This window comes from Phyllostomus discolor, chromosome 5 (assembly GCF_004126475.2).
Source record: "Phyllostomus discolor isolate MPI-MPIP mPhyDis1 chromosome 5, mPhyDis1.pri.v3, whole genome shotgun sequence".
In the NCBI taxonomy this organism is placed as follows: Eukaryota; Metazoa; Chordata; class Mammalia; order Chiroptera; family Phyllostomidae; genus Phyllostomus; species Phyllostomus discolor.
In genome coordinates, this window is record NC_040907.2 from 155,657,598 (window position 1) to 155,683,108 (window position 25,511).

At 54.5% G+C, this 25,511-nt stretch overlaps 1 protein-coding gene across 3 annotated transcripts in view; it reads right to left on the reverse strand.

The window, feature by feature from the left end:
* Positions 1–25,294, reverse strand: part of SH3PXD2A (SH3 and PX domains 2A) — a 224,141-nt gene extending 198,847 nt beyond the window's left edge. The window contains exon 1 of one of the 3 annotated variants that reach the window (XM_028511893.2): positions 24,838–25,294. In XM_028511893.2, the coding sequence (XP_028367694.1) occupies positions 24,838–24,909 (72 nt within the window). In that variant the 5' untranslated portion in view covers positions 24,910–25,294. The remainder of the gene's footprint in view (positions 1–24,837) is intronic. The other 2 variants (XM_028511891.2, XM_028511892.2) reach the window with 2 other exon arrangements.
* Between the last annotated feature and the right edge of the window lie 217 nt (positions 25,295–25,511).

Consider the following 25,511-nt stretch of genomic DNA (forward strand, 5'->3'; position numbering starts at 1 on the left):
CCTGGCTCACGGGGTGCTCCATGCCCCACGACTTCCTCCCAGTCCCCTCCGGAATACCCATGCAGTTTCGGTACCGAATTCTGCTGGGCCCGAGAATTATCTTTCCACAGGAGGAGATGTCCTCTCTGCACCCAGACTATGAGATTTTTGAGGGCAAGGTTGTGCTGGCCATCTCTGCACAGTCCTCAGACAGAGAGGACAGTGCTGAAAAGCACGAGCCTAGGTCTGTACCCCAGCTCAGCCGTGTACTGTCTGTGCGACCACGGGCAAATGTTCCTGTGCTTGCTGGTGCCTCTGCTTTGCCTCTCTGTGAAAACAGCGATAACGAGAGTGGATGGTAAAGTCCTGCCTTGGAGAGGGCTGGCATGAGGCTTCGATGAAGGTCCCCATGTACAGAGCTTTGCACAGCCACCGGCAGAGAATTCAGCAAAAGCCAGAGACCATGCTTATCACCCTAGCAGGCCCCGGTGTGGTGTGTAGGCACATGTTCTGGGAGCGAGGGAAGGAAAAGTCTGTAAGAAAGTGCTTCGGACCTGTTTCTCCCTTTTGAGTAAGGGCGGGGCCCGCTGCTCTGAGGCATCCCCATCCCGGTAGCCACACCTGGCCGAGGGAGAAGGCCTGGGCTAAGAGAAAGCTCGCTGCTAGCACGAGCGCCGAGCGCCAAGTCCACCCCAGCAGAAGGAAAAGAGTCCATTTTCCACACGTGGGAGTTCTTCCTGATGATTCACGGACAACGTTCTCAGGTTTAAGAACAGCATTCCCATGTTGCAAGTCCGGTGAGGGATTTTACTGCCACTCCTCAAACGAGCTTCCCCCCGCTCGTGAAAGCAGGCGGGCCAGCCGCTTAGAACTGGGTCAACTTTGAAGCATTGCCCTCCCTGAGATAACCCAGCCTAACTTTTTAATAAAAGCAAGATGATTCCTGGTCTCTTTCCAATGAAAGTTAGGCTTCCCTGACCTTATAGCTTTCCCCCAGCTTCACAAGCTCCACCTGGTGAAGCCAGAATCTCAGCACTCAGGTACTCCACTTCTGGGTGAGGGGGCCCCTCCGTGGCTGAGACTCGGCCTGGAGCCCAAGGGCAGGGCCTCTGCTAGAGCCATCAGCCCTGCAGTCAGAGGGTCCGTCTTCATTTCAGACCCAGGATGAGGAGTCTCTTCCTGAGAATCTGCCTTTCGGGTCTCATAAGAACAAAGAGTGTCTCTGTTCTGCACTTCCTCCCCCTCCTCCTAACCTCACCCCTGGCCCGAGTCACAGTTGAGCCATTGCTGGCTGAACCACGACACATACACTGGTGCATTAATTTATTTTCCAGGTGAAAGGCACTGTCACGACTTCTGCAGCCACATACGGAATAAACACACACGCACACTTTCTCTTTTCAATGGAGCAGTCACCTGTTTACAGCTCATGCGGTCTTGATAGTTCTTCCTCCTTTTGAAGTCTCCACTGTACCTTTTGCCCACTGAGTGGCAAGTTCCAGGAGGCCGGGTTCTTATTTTCTTAACGCTGTGGAAATATGTGCCCTTTCCCCTAATATTTAGCTTTCCTGATACAATACATAGACGGCACTCTTTCAATGCTGTGTTTGCAAGGGACTGTTTATTTAATGGTGATCTGTAGGATACCACACACCGCTGTGGGCGGCAGGCCCTGCAAGAGGGGGTGGGGCGAGCCAAGGAGCCATCTAGAATGTTGTGCTCCCGACCCAGGCTGGGGCACATGCAGGCATCCAGTCTTCTCTGGAGAGTGTAGTTTATTATGCCTCTTTCAAGTTAAAGAGGCTTCACATCACTCCCCCAAGACCCCTCCCACCCCAAAAAGCTATAAATGAGACTAAAATGAACACTTGTGAGGTAAGGAGGTAATGGCACTTTTTAAAGGAAGGATTGTTTGTTTTTGTTTTTTTAATAGGTCTGGGTCTAGTCTTTGAAGATGATGGATTACCACGTAATCCTGGGGAAACCACCCAACAAGTATTTACTGAGCACCTGCTAAGTGCAAAGCTCTGTGGAGCGAGGTGGGGGAGGGGTGGGGTGCTCACAGTGCAATGGAGGAAATCAGACTAACACCCACCATGCACCTAACATAGAACCTAAAGCCACATTTGGCCTTTCTGGAACTAGAGAAGATGTAAGATTCAACAGTAGCCTGTTCCAGCAACTGTCACAGGACTGTCATCATTATGAATCGTACACAGTTCGAGCCAAAAGTTGGATGGTATTAGGTAGGATTCTTTTCCTACAATTATCCCCTCAGCAAATAAGCCCAACTCATTTCCACTTGCAAACAAGGCTGCAGGCCACAACTTCAACAGAGCTGAATCCCAAGCCTGGCCTCTGTGGTGGGAGTAACATCCGGGAGGGTCTGCAGCCCTCCCCCCACCCCAGGCCGGCGCAGGGGAACCAAGGACTTCCAGGGGCCATTCCTGCCACAATATACAAGAATGACCAGTGAGGCTTCAAGGCACTGAGCAAAGGGGGAAAACGAGATAAGAAGGGCTTATTTCAGATTAAGTTGAAAACAAAGGAGGGTTAGTTTTGAAAGGCTGGCTGAGTTCTTAAGATAATGGAAGGAGGTTTTAGGTTTCTGGTCCCATTAGTAAGAACTAGGTAGGGAATTATGAAAAGAACTTTCATTACAAGCAAGGGACACAGGCCAGGAAGGAATGATACGAAGACATTAAAATTCACTGTGTCTTCCAAAAACTCAGCTGGATTGGTCCTTGGGAAGAAGTGCCAATGGCCTGGCAGGTCCTCTCTGGAAGGGAGAGAGGAAAGTGACCTACCCTCCTTCTGGAGAGTCCCAAGTGTTGGTGAGGGTGTAGGGAGAGGGGGACCCTAGGTCACTGCTGGTCGCTGCTGTATAAACTGTGCAGCCGTTCTGAGCAGCAACACGGCAGTATCAACGGGTAGTACCGGCCCTGGGCCCTGGGCCCTCGCACTCCCCCTCTGCGGTGTACGCACTGGAGAGATCTCTGCAGCCCGCCCGGAGTGCAGTCTACGGGATGTTGGCTGCGGCAGTGTTCGAGGTAGAGGGCACTGGGGGCAACCTTAGCGTCACTGAGAGGGGGAGTGAGTAAGGCACCGGGGCTGGAAGCCGCTATGGACCTCCCTGCAGCAGTCAGCAGCCACAGATGCATACAACAGCGTCAACAGGTTTTAAGAACAAATTACGGGAGTAAAGAGGGAAATTACCAAACAAAAGCTACAGCACAAGACGAATGCAGATGAGGTACAAACCGCACGCACCAACAGCATAGTGTATTTTCAGAGGATACATGTGTTTGTATTAAACAGGTTAGAGTGGATGCCTAAGGGGAAAAGGGATAGAAGTGAGGATTAGGGATGAAAGGGGAAAATAAAAATAAAGCAGAAGGAGCACTTTGCAATGATGATAATGGGCCATGAATTGGAAAAAAAATGTGATTAACTCAACTTGCTGCACCTGAGGTCAGGAAAACCAGCGTGCTACCCACTCTTCTGAAAAGAAAAGGCCATAATACCGGGCAGGAGCAGCAAACAGTAATGGTGTAACGCTCAAGGAGCACCGGAGCCCTATCCTAGCAGGGCTGGGACTTACTTAGCATCTAGTGAGTAGCCTGCAGCTCAAGAAGAGGACCCTGTCTGTCCTCTCCTCATCCTATGCATCCGGGACAGTGCCTCATGTATGCTTGTTCAATTAATCTTGCAGAGGAAAGGCATCTATACATGAATAGTTATTATAAGACACAAGCAGAGAAAGCCCGAATGCCCGGGATAAACCTGGAAGGCCCTTTAGAAGACACACCTGAGACAAGTCGTAAGGGAGTTCAGTAGGAGGCAGCACACTCCAGGCAATGGAAATGGCTGAGCAAAGGTGCAGAGATGCTGAGTGACACAAAGGTGACCGCCCTGGTCTAGGCTGGCTGCAGTGACCTGCAGAAGCCCATCTCAGCTGCCATGGGACCTAGAATTAGGGTCCTGAAGAGAGGGGTACAAAATGGAAATGAAAAACTAGTGAATCTGTAAGACCTGGGACATACTTCCAGCACTTGGCTCAGCATCAGAAGCCTCTGGGAAGCCTTGAAAATGACAGGAACTTTGGGTCCTGCCCCCATGTCAGCCTCAGTGAATGCTGAATCGGCCTCTGGGTGTGGAGTGGGTGAACCACTCGTCAATAGGACACAGAATCCAAATGAATATTGGGGGAGGAGAAGTCAAAAGTCACACACAGATCTGGACTCTGGGGACTGGAAAGTAGGCGGTGCCATTCACATAAAGACCAGGCAGTCAGGGAGTAAGGTGAGGTGGGTGGGGAGGGAGGGTCTGTCCTTGGTGAGAAGGTACTGACTGGCCGGGGACAGGAGAAGGTCCCACTGGGGACACACACCTGCCCAGAGGTCATAGATTAAACAGAAAAGAGGGTCCAGTGCAAAAGGGAACAGAGAAGGAAACGGAAGCACAAGGACTGGGGAAACACCTTCACTTAGGGAGCGGGAAAGGGTTAACCGAGGAGAAAAGGGCAATGGTGAGGAGTGGGGAGAACCAGGACAGAGGAAGGCCGCGAAGCCAAATTTCCACCTGCAGCTGCATGGAGTCACATCCCTCTGGTGCTAACTTCACTCTCTGGGTCCATCCCTGCAGGTTATAGAGGCTGAATCTTAACGGGGAATGCAGTCAGCCGGCGGGCAGGCTGCAACCCTGAGGCCCCACCTTCCCCATCAGGTTACAGGTGGACTGGGTGGGTGCAGGATGCCGGCTACTGACTTGCCCTTTGTTTATCTTTGAATGAAGTTCGGCAGTTCTCACGCTGCACAGAGTCAAATACAAAGTGCCTTCGACACTGAACTGGGTGGGCCATTTGAGAGATTTTTAAAGGTGATAGTGACCCTCCTGGGTGACTTGAGAACCCGACCCACACACAGCAGATGAGACTGCCCCATGCTGCCACCACCTCCCAACTGGTCTCCCAGGTTCCTCCGATCTCTTGAGTTCCATCAATCCATCACACCACGTGTGGGGCTTCATCCTTAAACACACACTGGATCATGTCAAGCAACACCTCCAGAGGCTCCGTGAGCTTGCAGAGAAGTCTGGACTCCCAAGCTCAACATTCTAGCCCCGTAACCCCGGTCTCGCCTAGTGCCCCAAGTTGCCACGCCTGGGCCCCTCACTGCTCCCCATCATCTGTCTGCTCTGTCCCTGCCTCCCCAGGGACAACCTGCCTTCCCCTCTTTCCTCCTTCAGGCACCTAAGGATTAAGAGCACACGCTTCAGGAGGCCAGGAGGCCTGGCTCTGACTCCCGGCCCCACCGAGCACGGGCTCTGCTACCCTGGCTAAGTTAAGTCTCTTCCCTCTTTGGTAAGATGGGGATGAGTTAACACCTACCTCACATGGTTGTGAGAATTAATGGGAGGAGGAAAGCACTCAGCAGTGCCGGGTACAGAGTCAGTGGCCCATTAAAGCAGATATGCACGTGCCCGTGGGTGTGTGTGCACATGCACATGGACTCATGTGCACACGCGCCAGGTCATCAGGGAGCTGAGGACATTTCAACCCCTCATTAAAGTGAATACTTAATTCCCTTCCAGAAACTTCCATGCCACTTGCTGTCGTACCCCCACAGAGCCGTCACTTCATGCTACTCAGCTAGCTCACGGGGGAGGGGGAAGGGTGTCTCTCTCCGACTGCAGTTCCACAAGGGCAAGGAGAGAGTCTTGCTGCCGTTCCCTCACCCAGCCCTCCCGCCCTCCGTTCCTAGCAGAGGCTATAATTTAATCTGCCGAGCAATAGGGAGCCGTTGAGCACGACAGTGACCCCACTAAAGTAGTGCCACAAGGAGGCTACTCTGGGGTGGGTCGGCCAGGTCCATTGGGAGCTGGACTGACCACAAGGGTGGAGACCCCTGAGAGAGCTCTGGAAGGAAGGGCTGAGCTAGAGTGGGGGCTAAAGGAGTGAAAAGGGTGGAAAGTGATCTCCCAGCTGAAAACGGCAGTGCGGCTCCACTCCGAGGGAACCACCACACCCCTGCTGGATACACACGACGCTCTCTGCCAAGGCACTGAACAGACGAGCTCCACTCCCATGTGGGCTATTTGCCCATCAATGTCACTTCAATAATCTGTCCTACAAAAGTCATAGCCCAACTTCCCAAAGACATATATGGATGTTTAGGGCAGCACTGTGTACAATGGCAAAAAAAAAAGTTGGAAACAATATAAATGTTCATAGGATAGATTTTTAAGATTAGAACTGCTTACTCTGTACTTCTGAACCGCCTTGAAGGCATGATGATAAATCTCCGTGTGGGTTAAGACAGGTTTGGGTGGGATTTTGTTACTTGCAGCTGAACGCCTACTAACAGATTCACCAGCTTTGCACCGGGCCAGCTCCAGCTGGAGGAGAAATAAACGCAGTCTGACTCCACACGCAGAGAACTCCAAAGCCCTGGGCAGCTTCCCCATGAACTGCCCCCAAGAGAGCAGTCTCATGACCCCGTGTCTCGAGGGAAGACAGCCTGACCAGAAACCCAGCGACTGTCACCAGAAACTAGTAAGAGGGCTATGGAATTAGTCAACATTAAAAAACAAATAAAGATGATTTTTTGTTTTTCTTCCCATCCCCCTCCAGGAAGGGGAATCCCTGGAGGACCAATCTGTAAAGGCTTTGCATGGTTTCCACCCTTCCCCCACACTGCTCGCCAGGCCAGAGGAAGAGATGGGAATAAACTTCAGACAAGTTCAGTAACACCAGCCTCAGCTAGCTTCAGGGTGGTAGGACAGGAGAGAAAATCCATTAATACTGCGTCTACGACAGCCTCCAACTCTAGGAGTTTGTGCTCCTTTTATTACCCCCATTTTACAGACAAGGAAACTGGGGCCCAGGAAGATTAGATAACTTGTCCAATGTCGCACGGCTGTGGTGGACTCCAACACTCCTGTAACCACTGTACCATAATCCATAAGGGTTAACGCCTAATACTAACATTATTAAGGCTGGGAACCTATCGGAGGACAGTTTTGAGAATTCCTGTTGCCCAGGCTGACTTGCACGCGTCTTCCTACTTCCCAGGGTTCACCCTGGCTGATGTTAGGTGCACATGGCAGGGCAGAGGTCACCCTTTAAGGCACTGGGGGCACTGGCAGGGACTGTCTGCTTTGGAGGAGCTGGATTCACTAGGCTGTCCTGGGTACCAGGGGGCCCTCTCCCTGCAACTCTGGGAGCCAGTGGTTACCTGAGCCCCATGGGTAAATCCCAAGTGCCCCGTGCAGAGCCCGCCTGGGGCTGGAGCTTCGATGGGATTTCCCACTCGGATGCGGGCTCCTGCAGGCAGGAGCAGCCAGGCAATCCACGGCCCCACTGCCTCTGTCAACCAAGAACTCACACGGAGGAGATGCCCTCGCTCTCTCTGTTCTTTCCAGGAGTCCCAACTGGAAAGGCCTGTTCCTCTGCTCATCTCTCTGTTGAAGGCTAAACCACTTAACAGATAACACTGACAGATCAGCACTGCCCCATCCCCACACACCTGGGCAGGTGACCTTTCCACAGCAGAACAGAAGGGAGACTGACGCGCGTGCTCTTGGGAGATTAAAACTAGGCGTTAGGGTCCTCACCGGACTGAAACATTTACAGTCTCTCCTCTCCCCTCCCCGTGAGGCCCAGACTCACGGACGTCCCCAGCTCCCTCCAAGCCCCTCCTCGATTCTTCCCTTGCTTTCTTGCAGTTCCTCTTCCATCTTCACCCACTCTGGGTCACAGCTTTTTCCTGGAGACAGGTCCTCTGGACGCACCTGCACCAGCCTGCTTCACGCAGCCCAGCCTCATGGCCTTCCTGCTACCAGGCCCCCACCGAAGCGAGAAGCAATGCTTCAGAGCAAGCGCCCCTTCTGCAGGCGCAAAGCCACGGGAGAACCCCACCCACCCGCCCGCTCACCACACGGGGGCCAGGGAAGCAGGAGGGGACGGGAGTTGGAAAGCTGGTCAAATCCCAGTTCTGCCACCTACTAGCCGTGTCACCGTGAGTGAGCAGGTGACCCGACCTCTCTGATTCCCAGTTTCCTCACCTATACAATGGGAGAAACACAATCTGATGTGAGAGTGAAAAGTGTGTCTGGCACAGAAGAGGCACCGGAGGAAAGTTTTTAAATAGTTATGGTGAGCTTGCGTGAGCTTGTGTGAGACCACTAATACTAAAATCTGAGTATTCTTGGACCCCAAGCCTGACTATAAGGACATCTCAAGGATAAACAATGGCCCCAGGAATATGTCAGAGCGACAATGACCCAAAAACATGTGACGCACACACACACTCACTTCTCCAAACAGACCACCCACACATACAACATACCACACCCGAACACACACAGGTAAACACACCCTCTAAACACACATTCACAGACACCACGCCCAAACACCTGCCAACACGCACGTACACAACACATCCCCAGCTACGCAGGCACTCCACACTCATGCACACCCCCCTCAGGTCCAAACACCCCACCCAAACATGCCTGCCTCCAATCACACACACACACACACACACACACACCTCCTTTTCCCCCTTTATTTTCTGAAAGATGTTCTCACCGTCTGTAAGGACACCACCCTCTCCACAATTTCAAACGATGTCACAAGAAGTTTAAGGTTAACAATGTCCAACTTCCTGCCAACTAGCCCGACTGCGGCAGATACAACCAGCAGATGCAGATGGGGAATTTCACCACAAACAACAGTGTCTTGGTCACATGTCCCCTTGCGCCTGGGCACCGACGCCAGCCTCCCCCAGCCTCCGTTTCCTCAGACAGTTACTCGGCTCCCCCCCCGGCCTGACTGGTGAAGGCTCAAGACTCTAGACTTCTGCTTGTAAGTCCTCTGTTTGTTTATCTCTTTCCTGGGGCAAGTCGGTATCAGGTCACATTCCCACGTTGCCAAGGCCCGGCTTCTCTGGGTCCTGTTTACATTGACTCGCTCCTTCTCTGAGGAGCCTCCAGAAGCTTCTGTATTGATCGCCTGCTCTTCAGTCCTGTCCATTTTGATTCACCCCAGAAATTGCCCTCTTCTACCCTAAAACAACCTGCATTGGACAAGGCTCTTTTCTGACTGCTCTATATCAAGCGCCCCAGAAACCTCCAGAAAGACGGCACGGCCTGGGGAACTGAGTCACGGACAGAGGTTTCCAGCGGCTCCGCAGCTTGCTGGCAGAGGTTTACTGTTGTGGTTCAGGTTTGTCCCAAAGCAGACCATCAGACGAGGCTTTGGGTGCAGGCTGTTTATTGGGGAGCTGGTGCCAGGCAGTCCAGGTGGGGAAGTATAGGAAGGCAGACCAGGAAAGGGTGTAAGCTGGTGAAGGGTGTGTTTACGAGCAGGTTACCTCTGTGGGCATCTGGGGCTCTTGTCCTCGGCGTTTCTGGCTGGAACTTGTCTCAGAAGCCTCCCCTACAGAGCAGGTGTTGGGACACAAGCCCCATCCCCCACTTTTTGAAGGCGACTCCCTGGGAGGACAACTCACCCCCCCTCCTTCATCAGGTGCACCTGCTGGGGCAGAACAAACTCCCATGGCGCCACGGGGCTGGAGGAGAGCCCTCTCAGGCGGATGGGGTGGGGAGAGGGGTGAGGAGGGACCAGCTCGGGAGGTGGGGCTTAGGAATCAGCGGAACTGCTGCAGGTGAACTCAGGTAAGTCGAGGGAACATGGGGCAGGGCATCAGCAGTGTCCTCCACACTTAGGAGTCGTGTGCTTCTCCCAGCCTTCCCTCATTTGTGAAACAGGTGGGAGACACCTGTCACTTCTCGGAGGGTCCCTCAGAGGCAGAGATGACGTTTGTGCCGATACCCACAGAAGGGGCGTCACCCTCTGGAAGGGCAGTCCTGCCACAACACACACCCAGAGGCGGCTCAGCGCGGGCGAGCAGAGAGTGTCATGGAAAAGGGTGTAATTCCAGACTCCCAGCCAGAGAAGTCAGGCCGGGCCCACTGACCATCCTCCTGGTCCCTTGGCCAAGCCTCACAACCACTGAAATGGCCACTACGGAGGACAGTGGCTGCTGGACGCTTTATGCTGTACTGAGTTCTCACGGTGACCCTACATGGGAGTCATGGGCACGGGTGGCTGAGAACACTGAGCTGAGAGGCTTACTCCACTAGGAAACGGTGGCGTCGTCATGTCTGAACCTTTCCACTCCCTTCCTCCAGAACGTGCCACAAGCTCCATCCAAGATGCCACTGTCACCGGCACCAAGCAGGGAGAGGACCTCTCAAGGGTTCTAAGCACACACATCCCTCGGGCCCCACAGGCCCTGGCGGACTCCTCCTGCTGTGCCAGCTCTGATGACAACAGTAACACTTAGGTGGCACCAGCTCTGCCCCAGGCGAGATTGTAAGTGGTTTTAGCATCATTATCTCATGTAATCTTCCCAGAAATCCTACCAGACAGGTAACTGTTACTATCACCATTTTACAGAAGTGAGATCAAGCGATTTGCCCAAAGTCACACAGAAACAAATGGTAGAGCCGAAATTTGCATTCGGGCAATCCGGTTCCGGAGCGCCTGCTCGAAGCTGTTCTCGGTGCTGCGTTCCCCTGTACAGTGCAGGCTCCGTTGTCCTCACCCTCAGGAGGCCACACCCCCGAATGCTGGGGATAGAAGTGCCACTGACCTCCTTCCTTGGGCAAGGATGGACAAAGGCAGCAAGGAGGTGAGGGAACAGCATGCCCAGCCACCTCTCCTAAAGGGGCAGGCTCCAGGGGACACAGGGCCTATGCTGTCTCCTGAGTGAGGGTCTCCTTACTGGGGCAGAGGGGGGATGCCGACAGTGGCACCTGGCACTGTGGCCCAACACAATTAAGGTCAAGTGTTTTTTGTTTTTTTGTAGCATGATGACTTTTCAGTCTGGATGGGTTAACAGGGGGTTCCCAGGACAATCTTTCCAAAAGGGAGGGTAAATGCAAAAAAAAAGTCAAAGAAAACACAGTTCCACAGAGTACGGAGCCAGGGAGAAGCCAAGGTGAGCTGGCCCATGGAGAGGTGGTGGAGATCTTATGGAAGAACACCCTGGGGCTCACACACCAGCAGAGGTATCTGGTTGACCCCCGGGGGTCTGCCCACCAGCTGAGGGCCGGCCTGGCTGGCCGCAGGCAGACACAGTCTTCTTCCCACTGATTACATCAGCAGAACCTGAGCCACGGGGAACAGAAGTCCAGCTCTCCTTTTTTGCGCCTCCATTCTGCTTTATAACCCATTCTACCACCACCCGGCCCCTTAAAGGGACGTTCTGATCACAGGCTAGAAACAAAGCCAAGCAAATTAGCTCAGCCACACAGACCCAGAAGTCGGGTTAGGGGAAGAGTCATCCTGTCATCTCTCAGCCAATGCACCCGAGAATGATCCTTTGGGGACGTTCTGCCTTATCTGCTAGGGGGAGCACATGCTATTTCATTCACTGAGCTCTCGCTCTGCCTGGCTTTACTGGATAACCCACTTAATCCTCACCGCCAGCCTGGGATATGCTTTTCTCATCGACGCTGTAGAGATGAGAAGACCGAGGTGTGGAAAGCCTCAGCACCTCCCTCAAGGTCCCGGAAGCTCCCAAGTGGCAAAGCAGGGAGTCAACTCAGGCAGTCTGGTTTCAATGGCTCCACTCCAGCTCCACGATGGCACTGGTCTTAATCCTCATGACCCATGTGGTACAGACACCACTGTCTGATTTTACCCAGAAGGCAACTGAGGCTCGGAGTTACGCTGGCTCCCCAGGTCACCAGCTTAGTAGTGGAACCAGGATGTTGAACTTTGGAGCCTGAGTTTGTGACTACCACAAGGACCTGCAAGGGCAGGAGGGGACAGTGCCAATGGGTGGTCAACAAGCCAGCGCTGCCTGGAAGTGGGCACGCCAGCTGGCCGGCAAGGCAGGCGCCATAGGGCAAAGCCAAAGGACCCGATACCCCATGCCATTAAACCCCAGTGGGGCAGGACCAAGCAAGTGCCAAGGGCTGTTGACAGACTGGCCGCAGACAGGGACTGTGTAGCCCACAGCTGCTGTGTTATTTTGGGGTGCAGGAAGAGGGGGAGGACTGGCTAAGGACCCACCTCATTCCAACAACAAACTGAATGAGGCAGGGTGGGGAGGGTGCCCCCTCCCAGCTAAAGCAGCAGCCCCAGGCACCTGCTGGGCCTTGCTGAGAGCTGAATGGTCTAGGTGTCAGAAACATCTTGCCAGACACACTAATCCGGCCTCTACCAACAAACACACAGTTTCCCACCCGCCCCCCTCCCCGGCCCCCTGTGCTGGACTTGTGAATGGCCTAGGAAGACGACCCACACAGCAAACCCACCCCCTGTGGTGTCAGGTTCCAGGAGCAAATGGCTTTTCCTGCCTCAGGAACAAAGGAGGGCTGCTCCTGTCTGCCACCCGGCCTCTGCTTCCCCGACTCTGACATTTGTTAGCTCCACACTGGTGGTGGACACCTCACGGCCAGGATCCTGCACATAAGGTGTCCAGACAGAGGACCTGGGACGTGGCAAGGCTGGCTGGCAGGATTCCCTGGAAGGCCGGGAAGCAGGAAGCGTCCTGAGGGACTCTGGAGACCCACTGCCTAGCTCCGACCCCCCCCTCCTGGCTCACGGCTTTTGATACATTTACTTCTCTGTGGCCCTGTGTTCTCCCCCATAATGACCACAACAGGGCTTTCCGCGTTAAGTTATGTATAGAATTAAATGAATACGGTGCTTACAAGAGCGGCTGGCACATAATTAATGCCGCTATTACTATTATTACCATCATTTCGCCTGGAAGGCCCCTTCTCAACTGTGGACACTAGAAGACGGTTTTCCTGGACATTACACAGAGTCTAGTTCCCCAGGCCGGCCCATCATGCGGGAAACTAGACACAGCTCGTCCTTGGTGCTGTGATTCCATCTGCTCAATGGATGAGAAAGGTTTTGGTGGATTGGCCTGAGAGTCTTAATACCATTTACAATATTCTATCCCTAGGAATACATATATATTTTAAATTTCAAAAAGCCAGTTTCCACAACTGTAAGTCAAAAGCTGAGCTGTGGTCCTTTTAAACAAAAATAAGAGTGGGATGGGAGGTAGGGGCTTTGGTAGAATAAAGCTTTCATCCATGGATATATTTCATAAGTCAAGGGTCTAGGCGATCCAGTCCTCCTGCCAGCACAGGGGAGGGGCGTTCAAGACGGAAAGATGCAGCGGGCGCTGCCTTTGCAGGAGCTCACCACACTCAGGCCCCCAGCCGGAGGGACTGCTTTCAGCAAGGTTCCTCGCACACAGCAGGTACAAAACCCATGTTCACTTAGTGACATTCCCTGATACGTGCCCTGTGTTTGGGTCCTGGAGTTCCCATCCACGATGCTGCAGCCAGAGGCTGCGTTTCCCCAGAGAGTACCGCTTAGGGAGTCAGGATTACACCCCAAGCAGAGTTCCCAGAATAACCTCTCCAGCAACGTTTTGGCCAGATTCCACCTTCAGCAAGTCGGGAGGAGGCCTGGCTGCTGAGCCTAGCACCTTTCTCAGTCCTGGGAGAGATTCCTCGCCCAACTTGACTCCTTTCCTGTTCTGACCCCAAGGCCCACCGCTCTCCCGCCGCTCACTCCACTGGGCCACACCAGCCTCCTTGCTTCTCCCTAAAAGGCCAGGCACAGCCCTACCTCAGGGCCTTAGCACTTGCTGTTCCTCTCCCCCAATCACATTTGCTCCAAATGTCCACGTGCCTCACTCCCTCAGATCTCCCTCCAAAGTCACTGTGCAGGGGGCTGTCCCGGGCCACACTCTAGAAAATGGTGCAGCAGCTCCTGCCGCTCCCGCCGCTCCTGTCGCTCCCGTCGCTCCGGTCGCTCCCGCCGCTCCCTGCCTCTCTCACCCTGCTTCTCCACAGCACTCCCCCGGCTCCGTCCGACACACTGTACACGTTACCCATTTCCTTTGTTTGTTTGTTGTTTCCCTGCCCCTACAGAACATCAGCTCCACAAGGGCAGAGGCTTTCATCTGCCCTGCTGTGCTCCCAGTGCTTGGCACACAGTAAGCATTCAGATGTTGATTGATTGATTGACTGAATGAATGATTGCATGATTGAATGATTGAATGAATCAATGGATGGATGGATAAATATGAATAAGTATCAGATCAAGGTCCATCCCTCAAGAGGCTCTTCCATCAACCAGGCACTCTAAACACAGGCTTGCTGACCAATCCAATGCCACTCTTGATAAGTGTTACATGAGAGGTAGAAATACTAAACATACAAATTCACAACAGGAAATACTGTAAGATGATGAATCTGGAAGCTTCCAGGAGCTGGCAGCAAAACCATGAAGGGTGGACATGCTAATGATGGTCACAATCGCTGTCATTTATTGAACAGCTGTCGTGTGCCAAGCACGACGTAGAATAACAAGTATACGGGCTGGGTAGTATAATTATTCCCACTTTACAGATTAGAAGAGTGAGGCCCATGAAGGTAAAGAAACTTGACCAAGTGAAACAAATCAGTAAGGGGCTTCAGAGCCAGAGCCCACTTACCAGAGGCCATTGGTGCCCTGCCCTCCGGCTCCTGCCCTCAACTTCCAACTTCCGGCCCTGAGGCCCTCTCTCAGGGGCTCAATCCAGAGGCCAGGGCCTCCTTCAGCCTGAGCAAGCAGCAGGCTGAAAATGCCCCTTAACTAAACTCGCCCCCCTCCACTTCCCAAACACAATGCTGTGTAAGCTACTAGCTTCAAGCATAAGAAGTAGAGTCCCCAGCAGCTGAAACTTCTGAAGGGCCAGGCCTTCAAAAGTGGTTCTGGACAAGAGTTCAAGGGGAAGCAAAATTTAAATCTCAAAATAGAGGCCAGACCTTGCCAGGGGCCCATTCTTGATAAGAGAGGTTTGTTATCTTATCACCACCAGCAGCTCCAACCACATCACATGCTAATGGAGGGGCTCGGAGGGAATTCCAGCCAGGGAAGGCAGATGAGCGGGGTTTAATCCAGACCCTTGAAGTTTTATCTGGAAACCCGTACAACCCACTCCCTAGCCCCCCAGCCTCTCCAGAAGCTCTTTCCATACTGCAGCAGAGCCACAGATCAGGGCCCAGGCTCCCAAGGGTGCCCTTGGCAGAGGGAGACACACAGCCACACAGACCAGAGTACGGTGGGTGGCGAGCAGAGAGGGCAGACGAGGTGCAGCTAGTCCGACTTGTGTGGACGCTTCCAGCTGGAGGCGGGGAAGAAGGAGAACGCCCAACCTCGGCGCGTGGCGAGGGGGGTGGGGCAGCAACCCATCAACTCTCCAGGGAGCACAGTGGAGCCATCACAGGCTTTGCTCTGCAGAGATCTGCGTTCAAACCCTGGCTTCTCGCCATTTACTGCCACGTGACAGAGAGCAAGATGCTGCACCCCCCTGAGCCTCGGTTTCGTGGCCTGCGAAACAGGGGCCATGGGCAGGGTCGCCGTGGAGCTGACAGGAGACAGTGGACGAGACGCCCCAGCCCAGCACCTGCACCTGCACGGGCTCCACTCTCACGTCCTCTGCCTCGCCCCCACGTCCCCCGCCCGGGAGCTGCCACGTCCAGTGCACACGGGGAGAATGAGGCTGCCTTTCTCCAGCTGCCAACGAGTGATGACTAAAGTAAATAATTAATCCCGGCTTGGAACCGAAGCTCAGGCATTGTTCTACTACAGACCTTAACTCTGTAAGAGGAGGCTCGGTTTGGCAGTCCACTGGGGCTTGCTCAGAGCTCCAGGAAACCCGGGGCAGCCACCTCCGGCACCTCTGCCCCCACCGACAAGCGACGGCGTCCCCTCCGGGTGCCAGGCATGGTGCTGAGAGCTCTGTGAGTCGTTCCAGCCCAGGGGGGCAGCATTCCGGAAAGAGTTTCTTTCTCTGGGAGCCCCACTGCCAGCACCATGCCAGGCCGGCCAGGCCTCCCTCTCTGTTGTTACAAAGAAATTCTCCCACACAGTCGAGTCCCTTAAAATAGCCCTTTGGGTCTGGGCCATCAGGAAACGGAATAAAGCTGGGTCGGGATGGGGCCTACCATGAAAGAATGTACAAAGCAGCCACTTCAAACGACTGGGACAATCCCTTCGTGCTCAGAACCCTTAGGTGGGCGAAGGCAGCGAGGCAGGCTTTCTCAACAAAGAACATTTCTCCGCAGGAGGACCACGTGTCGGGTCGCAGGAGCCCCCACTACCCCAGAGCAGACCCGGAGAGGGACCACGTGAAGAAGGCACAGAGATGGGGTGGCACAGGCACGGGCGGAGGGACATGGGGGCCAACACCCCTGACTTTGTACTTGACTGACAATGCACCCTGCACTTTCTGAACCTCGGTCCCCGTGAGTGAAACGGGGTTAAAAATGCATGTTTTCAGGGCTGTGTCAAGATCAGAGACTGTAAGTAAAAGGCCTGAGTGTCCTGGCACGAAACAGAAATTCAGTATGTGATAGCTCTGATGATGGTGCCCACGTAAGACAGGTCAACGTCTCCTTTGTTACCTGCGTGAGAACGTTCCCGGAAAAACGGAAACCAGCCATTGCTCTCTACCAGGGGCCACACAGGGATGGGTGGAAATGGAGGAGGATGTCCCACACCCACGCAATCCCTCACCCTACCTGGTGCACCCCACCTAGAACACGACCAGCACTGGGTAGCACCCCCACCTCTGACTCCTTGGAGTTGCAGTCAGATCTGCTAAGAGTGATCAGTGTCTGTCGCTGCTGAAGTGCACGATCCAGGGGTCCCCGGGGCAGGTTGGAGGGCTCCACACAACCCACTGCATAACTTATGCTGCATTGACACACACGGAGGAAGGGGCTCTGCCCAGCCCACCCTGCACCTCCACCCAGACACGGGGAGGGTGCTTCCTCACCAGCCAAAGGGAAATGACAGCAGAGAGCCCGAGAAAGCGTCCGCAAGGAAGGGCAGAAAGCGCAGCTGTTTCCCCTCTGCTAACTCAGCCGCCTGGATGTCACTTCCTCCCCTCAGGTAACAGCAGAGAGAGAAGGGACTGGAAACAGCAGTCTCTTCCCATTCACAAAAACAATAGGTTTGGGAAGAAGCAAAGCGCAATTCCCGGGGTGGCTTTCTAGAAGCCACCTTCACTGGGGGTGCGTGGTGATCCTGAGCCAGCCCCGGCTGCCGGCTGCAGGGCAGGGGCGGCGGTGGATCGGGAACAGCCCCTTTTCGTAAAGCATCCCCTTCCCCAAACGATTAAGAAACCAGATTGGGGGACCTAGGGACCTTTCACACAGCTACTTTCTCTGGACTCAGCACTTCCCAAAGCTTCCTTCACACCCACCCTCCCCTCTGCAAAGCAGGCCAGAAAGGAAGCAATCAGCCCATTTTCTAGGTGGGCGAATGAAGATCGAGGTAGGGAGGGCAACGTGCGGAAGCTTTCCACCTGCCAGGCCTCAGGTGGAATTGCCTTGGGGTCCAGCACTCCCCAGGGGTGTCCCCAGGGCTGTGAGGTCTCTGAGGGGCCAAGGCAGGCCCCTCTCTGCATGCAGCTTATGGGCTGTGCAGTGTTTGGCGATTCATCTCAGCTCTGTGGGCCTCCGTGTCCCAGCCGGTACGATGTGGATGCCAGCAGAAAATACACACCTTTGGGGGCAGTTTTGGGCATTTCCATAGAACTCGTACACGGAGAAAACATTCGGAAAGGTTAGCTGTGATTTTTATCGTTAGGTATTCCCTAAAGAATCAGGCTTACTAGAAGATCTGGGGGTGTGGTGGGGGTTAAGTCCACGAAGCGGTAGTTGAAGCATTGTATTTAAAAGTAAAGCGAGTTCAGAGAGAATGGAAGAAGGCAACATCAGCAAGACTGTTTCAGGTCACACCCTTCAAAGACATCCTGGGCCCCCAGGGAGCTGCTCAGCATCAGCCCCCAGACCCTACAAGGACTGAGGCTTCCTCGCTCCTGCCCTTGGGGTGCTGCAGAGGCCGCAGTTTCTGGGAATGTGGATAGAAAACGCTCCGCTGTGACATTCTGCGGCTACTTCGGCAGGTCGGCCAGGGCCCTCCCTCTGCTGGTGAGGCCCTTGCTGCCCCCCTTCTCCTCCTCCTCCACCCTTCCTCTGCAAGACCTCGGGGGTGCAATCAACTTTTATGAGGCAGTCTGACCCCTGAGAGGAAGAACTGTAAACAGAGAGGACTTGGGTCCCTGCCTGCCATCTAGAGTCCCCCCCATGCAAAACTAGAAAAAGCTCTGTTCCAGCCACAGCTGCAGGAACCGCCCTAGGGCCAGCTCTGGAACCCACCAGAAGGCCGCCATTGTGGCAATCAGCTCCCTTTCCCGCACAATCCTTGGCGGGAAAGGAAGGTTCAGAGGTGTCTACACTATAAACGGAATGCCCTCGGTTCGTATTTGAGGCTCTTGGAAGCTGGCTGGCCTTTCCCTTCAGCCCTCTCCCCCACGTGGGCTCCGCCCACATTTTCCCTTCTAAATCCTACTCTTCGCCATCCACATCCTAATTACTCTTCAAGGCCCCTCATGAAGCCTGCCTCCTCTGCCAATCTTCCCTGAAGCTCCAGTCCACAGAGAGCTCTCCCTCTTCTAAACTTAGTAATTATTACAGCAAATACCTGTGTTGTGCTTAATACATGCCAGGGACTGTTCTAAATCCATGACAGGTATTAATTCATTTCATCTTCACTATAACCCTATGAGCAAAGTCCTATTTTCCCCTCATTTGTGTGTGTGTGTGTGTGTGTGTTTACAGATGAGGAAATCGAGGCACAGAGATATGTCATTTGCACTGGGTCCCACGTCAGTAGATAGATGGTGGAGGCAGGGTTCCAACCCTGGGGTACCAGAGCCCGGGTGCTTTCCGATGACACGGGCTTCCAGATGCACTTGGCGTCCGAGGTGGTACTGCCTGGACGCCGCAGTTATCTCCGTGCCCCTCTCTGACCAGCCGGCTCTAACAGGGAAAGAGGTGACAAGTTCACACAAGTGGGAGTCAGAGACCAGAGTGAGGACCCCAGCTTTGCCACTGAATTACTGAGTGAGGGCCACATAAACTGTCTGGTCTCAATTTCTGCATCAGTAAAGGGGAGATAAAAACACCTACCTACCTCAAGTGGTTGTTACGAAGTTCCAGAAAGACCCCCCTCTAAGGCAGCCCTCTAAAAGGTGCCTTCTGCACTCCCTGGCACGTAATAGGTGTGTGCACGGTAGCTCTCGCCCTCCTCTCCTCCCTGTGCACCATATCCCCCCTGGACCCTGCTCAGCACCTTGGCTCAGGTGGTAACTTGCCCGGAGGTTGCTCGGGGGCACGGAAGGGCCTCCTGTCCTCTGTCCAGGCCCCTGACCTCTCCATTCACCCGCCTTCCTGTGGCTGACTCCATGGCAGGTAGCAGCTCTGGGAATCCACTCTTGAAACGCCAGTCACCCTACTGGATGCTTCCATTATGTTTGGCAATTGCCATGGCAGAGTCAGCCTCTGGCCCTGGCTCAGAACCTATTTCCAAAGGCAGAATCTCCACCTCATTTCCCACACACACCCCTTGCCCTTCCTGTTCCCTGGATCCCTGTCCTAATCCATCATCCCTTTCCTGGATTCTCAGAACTCAAGAGGAGTGAGTGTAACTACCGTGTGTGTAACACTATTATTTGTTTGCCTTTGTTTAATCAAGAGGCTTAAGAGAACAGAGTTGCCTATTAGACATTTTCTGGCCAAAATATAGTCTGGTCAGTGACTCAGGCTGAGGAAATTAGAAGGCAGTTTCCAGGGGGACGGCTGTGCAAACCCCAAGTCAGAAGTCCTAACGACACTCCTCTAATTCAGAGCCTCTGCGGGCCATTAACTCAGGCCAGGCCCGGAATATCTCTTTGGAAAATGCAGCAGCTGGCACTTATATTTCTGGAGCTGGAACCAGTCTCCTATGACCTCAAATAGGTTTATTTTTCCCTTCCCTTCCCCTCCCCTTGGCCTGCCACCACACATGGTGATCCCAATCCCGATTTGTCCCCCGCCACCCCAAACCCTCACTCAGCTCTAGAAAGGGCAGTGATAAAAGGCTAGTGGTGCTCCCCGTCCCAACGGCCTTGACGGATGTGGTTGGTTGTTCCATACGTGGGGAGCCTTGTCAGACCTGTGAATCACCCCTAGATCATTTCCTTCCTGGGAGAACGAGAAGGAACTGTTCCCGTGCGCGTGGCCGAGAGAGAGAGAAAGCAGGCTAGAGTGCCAGCCCGTGTGTGGTGCTGACCTTGGGCCTAGGACCCTGTGTGGCCTAGCCCTTTCCTGGAGCACCCCTCTGCTCCTTTCCCCCAGCACATGCTCATCCCCGCTCCTGCCCGGCTTACCAGGAAGCCATCCCTACATCAGCTCCAGGAAGCCATCCAGGTCTGAACAGCTGCTGCTCGCTTACGTTGTTGCTCTTGTACGCTGGGTGTTTTCCACGGGGCATGAAGCCCAATTTCCCATCGGACTATGAACAGCTGGGCCTTCTTTTTTTGCCTCAGTCTTTCCTTTTCTCCTGGCTTCACCTATGGGGTCCGAACTGCACTCGGGCGTTTTGGTGATCAGGATCGCCAGGTAGAAACTAGTGTGTGCTGAGTGCTCACAATGGGGACCGGGGACTAAGTGGCAGCTTTACCCCAAGCTGTCTCAGGTCAGTTTCCCCAGAGCTCTGTGAGGCTACAGGTGAGGAAGCTGAAGCCCAGTGTGGCCGGCCCCAGGCTGTGCAGCGGGGAAGAGCCCGAGGTGGGATTCAAACCCTGATCTGCCCAACAGCACTGATTCCCTCAGGGAACCGGCCCTGAGAAGACCCTTCCCACGCCACCGCTGCCCATCCTTCCTCCCGTGGGGCCGGATCCGCAGTCTGAGAGCCCAGAGAGAAACTGACGGGCTAGGAAATGAACAGGTCTGGGACCAGCTCCTAAACATGCAGCTCCCGGGACCGAGAAAAATCTGTAATGATCTTCTCACTCGGGAGAATGCATTATTTCCACAGGGCCAGGTGTCATCCTGGGTTTGTTCCACTCCTGCCTCACACTGACCTCCCTCCATGGCGCGGGGTGAATGTCCCACACAGGGAGGCAGCCCCCAAGCACCACCCTGCATTGCTCTCTCGCTGCCCTGCAGGTCTGGGGCGGGTCTCCCCACCAGCCAAGAGGAGGGGCCCCATTTCAAGTTCATTTCCTCCCTTGCAGGAAAACTGGCCTGAGTTTACCCAGATCTGCCTTAACCAGCTAGGAAACCCTGAGCAATCTCTAACTTCTCCAAGACTCAGTTAACCCATCTGCACAAAGACGCCAAAGAACCAACCCCACGTTAGCGTACATTCGGGGAAAGGTAGGAGTCCCATGAAATCATGCACATTAAGCGTTTGGCTCCGATGGTAAATGCCAACGCTGGCTATTATTTGCATTCCCTAAAGAGTCCTGTAGAGGATCAGAACATTCACGACTGGTGTTTGTCTGAATTAAACAATCAGGAAAGGAAACAAGAGTGAAAGCACAACGCCTCCCAAAGCCAAACAAATAATTTCTTGTTTGCTTTAGAGAAACAAGCTTCTCTCCACCAACTCGTGACTTGACATACACCTACACAGACATGTGTGTGCAAAGAATTCTGTGGGCCTGGACCCACAGTCTTGCGGAAAACTCGGAAATGAAGACATGTGCAGTTTGCACTCAGCATCATCAGGGTCATTTGAAACGCAAGTGGTCTGGGGCCGAAGCCAGTTTACCTAAGGTCTCCCCCGGGGCAGCTCACATAAGCTAAGAAAGGAGCACAGCTCCACGCCAGGGAGCCTGGCCGAGGCAGCGGCTGCCCACCCTCCCCTAAGCTCTCCCCAGGCAGGGGCTTGGTGGAGAGGAGGGAAGCCAGGGGCTGACAGCACATCCGAAAGATGGAGGCCACATGTCTGCCTTTCATCAACAGACCAAAAGCACAGACCCTCAGTGTCCAGGCAGCTCCCCCTCACCATGGGGAGGGCACGCCCTTTGCTGGATGTCCTGAGAGAACCTCTGCGTTGTGTTCCCAGCGTTCCGGAGCCAGCAGAGCCCTTCCCGTTTGGACCCCAGGCCTCTCATCAGCTCCCTCCGGCTAATGTGCACATCCCATAAAACCTCTCTGTTCTGCAGTCTGCCAAAACACAAACTCAGAATTCACCATCAGTGCAGGAGAGGTGGGAAGAAGGCATGCTTCTCCAGTGCAGAGGCTGCCAGGCCGTATGCGACTTGGGCACAGTGTGTCCTGCCAGCTACCCACACCAGAGTGCCTTACCCAGAACGCCTTACCCAGGACACTTTACCTTCTGCAGTAAGTGTGGTGTCCACCGTGCACGCGCCGAGAAAGAAGGAAACCCTGCGCTTCAGAGGCACAGCCTCCCCAACCTGCTTCTCCTGCTGCTGGGGGCCCCACCTACACTTTTTATTATTATTGTGCACCTTCTCCTTAAACGCTATGCATTTGCGCCCCGGTTGTGTTAGGGACCTCTTGCTACCACCAGATATTGCCTTCCTGGTGAACCCCATCTAGACTTAGGATACGTCAATGGACAAAATCCACATGATAGGCAAAAAACCAGTTAGACTCAGGTGCTGTGACTAGCTGTGCTGCAAATGACTTGACCCCATCCGGTCCTCAGTTTCCTCATCTGCAAAATGGTGCGGTTGGGCCCGATGAGTCTGCGGGTCCCTGCCAGCTCCACAATTTCACAACATGAGACACTTTCTCCTTTAACTACTGTCCACAGTGTTCGTCCATGGCTCTACATGACCCCATCTACTTGGTGACATCATTCCCTGCCCCAAACATAATGTCCATTTCTATGTGAGAAACAGAGATGTCCTGAGAAACATCTCTGAAATGATCGTTTCAAGGGAACTGGACAAGACTTCTTTTGTGTTTTTCACATAAAACAAGTTATTATCAATCTTAAAACCCAAAATCTCTCTTCCCTTTTGCCAGACCATTAATAGCTGCTTTTCAAAAGTGCTTTCTTAGTCGGAATCTCACCAGAAATAAGCTACCATTTCATGACTGCTTGTTATGTGCCAGGAACTGGGCGACCCGCCTCACATGGATGATCTCACTTAATTCCCCCAACAACCCTATGAAGTAGGCACTTTTATTACCCTCGCTTTAAAAAGGAGGAAACTGAGGCCCTCGGAAGTTAAGTAACCCGCCTGAAGTCACTCAAAGCCCCAGGGCTTGACCACGTCTCAGCTCCCTGCAGCGGGTCCCTAGGTCACTTCGGCAACACACCTGGCCCGCTGCCAGTATGTCCTGCATCTGTCATCTTGCACCGCATTGGTCGGATTGGTAAGATTTGATGTTTTCCTTAAAATCCAGAGCTGGACAAGAACATGCCTGGGTCTCAGAGCAGAGAGTGCCATCTGTTGAAAGCAGCACCAACCTTAACTGGGGACTAGAAAAGAGAACCCCCAAAACTTAGCCCACAACATTTGGGACAGGAAAGTTAGGAAGGTGACTTGATAGTGAGTGCTGGGATGTGCAATGCAAAAGGACTTCTGTCCCTGGAGCAGGACCACCACCTGGTGACCTAAGTCCTCCAAAAAAGAGCTTTCTTGAAAAGCAGAGGAAGTTGCTTGTTGAGCCTAATAACGAAAAAGGAACAACTCTATGATCAATGTGAGGGAATGTCCCCCCTGGGCGCCCGCCCACCTCTCTGTCTAGTCAGGAACTAGCCCCCACAATTTACCTCTTCTCCACCCTGAGCCCAGCGCCGTTTGCTCCTACAAGAAACCTCAGGTTCAGAGCTATTGGTGACAAAGGCAGAGAGTCCCTGAGACTGACATTAGCATAAACCCCAGTTCCCTCCCCACAGGGAAATAAAAGGCATTTCAGAGACCAATGTGCAGTCTAGGCAGCAACCAACAGCCTGTTTTAATTGTTAAAATTAATGCTTTGAACAGTCTAAATGCTCCTTTAAGTGCTTAATTTGCAAATAAGATGCAGTCCTTCTGCTTCGGTTGCCCGGCTGCCTGCCTCTCCTGCGTCAAGTACAGGAGCACAGGCTGCTCAGCCGGGCGTCCTCAGGCGTCAAGGACACCCAGTTGACTTCCTAAGGTGCGAAGGATGGGAAGACAGGACTGGCTGAGATGAAAGGCGGCCAAGCCACACAGCCTCCGGAGCTCGGCTCAATCAACCTTAGCCCTTTCTCATTAAGTTAGGGGAAGAAAGGGGGAGGGGCAGCCGTTCCTCGGAGACCGCAGCAAACATTTGCCTTCTCGTGTCTGGAGATGGATCATCACTTTGGAGGAAATGAACCCGGTTAAGGGTCACGTCCAGAGTAGGGATAAAAGGAAAAGCCACAATTCTCCTCACACCGACAGACACAATGACTGTAAGAAGGAAATCAAAGCTCAGGGAGGAGGGCGGAGGTGGGGCCGGGGGCGCGGTGGCTTCCCTCTGCCCGCAGACCCAGGCCTAGGGAAGCAGAGACCAGCGCGAACGTGGGGCGAGCGCGAGGCTTCCTTCCCCAAGGCCGGCCTCGGAAAGAATCCCGGTCTGTGCGAGCGGGAGCGACCCGAGCCCCCAGGGAGGGCCGCGAAGGTGCTCTTTCCTAACAGCGCTTCCCAGCGAAGGTTTGACGAACGCTCCCCCACCACCCATCAACGCTCAGGAGGACAGATGACTTCACCGCTGTAACAGACAAGGGCAGCCAATTGCCAATTTCAAAGCCAAAAAAGAAAACGCGGGGCTGGGGGAGGCAGTGAGTGGAGCAAGGACTGAAAAGGCGTCCCTGGAGAGCACAGCCTCGCAAAGAAACTCCACAACGAGGGCTGCCCTGGGGGCACTTAGCTTCGGGACTTAACGGCAGAGAGGAGCGAGGAACGACTCGGGGGTCCCTGGCAAGCCCCCTGCAGAGCCGTTTGAGGCAGTACTCACGTAGTGCTTGGAGGGGTTCCTCCGCTTCTCCACGTCCACCACGGTGGCATCTTGCACGCAGTAGGCGAGCATCTTCCCACAAAGCGAGTGGCGCCCCCCGGCGGCGTCACCTTCTCATCCCGTCCGGGCTCCGGCTCCTTCCCCTGCTTCCAGGGTCGCCCGGGCCACCCGCCACTTCGGCCCGGTGCGCCGCTGCCCGGGCTCCGGTGCCCACGGATACTGCACTGGCCGGGGCGGTCCCGGAGGGCACGCGGGCTCTGTGCGCCCCGGGCGGCTCCCTTTGGGCCTGCCGCGCTCCCCTTCCCTCCCGCGCCGCCGCTCTCCGGCTCGCTCGCCCGCCCGCTCTCTCCGCCGCCCGGTGGGTCCGGCGGGAACAGGCGGAGCAGAGGAGGGGCGGGGGTGTGTCCCTCCGGCGAGGGGACTGGGCGGGGACCCGGGAGCCTGCTGTCAGCGCGCCGGGGAGGGGCAGGCGGCGCCCCTTCGCGGTGCTCGGGCTCCGGGGGGCTCGGCGCTGGCGGAGACTGTGGGCGCAGGAGGCGGGGGCAGGGCTGGGCAGGCAAAGAAGGGAAGGGAGGGGAGGGGAGGGGAGAGAGGGGAAGCGCGCGCGGGGAGGGGCTCCAGGCCCGGGGGAGGGGCAACGGGGAGGGGGCTGTAGCCCAGGCGGACAGGCCATG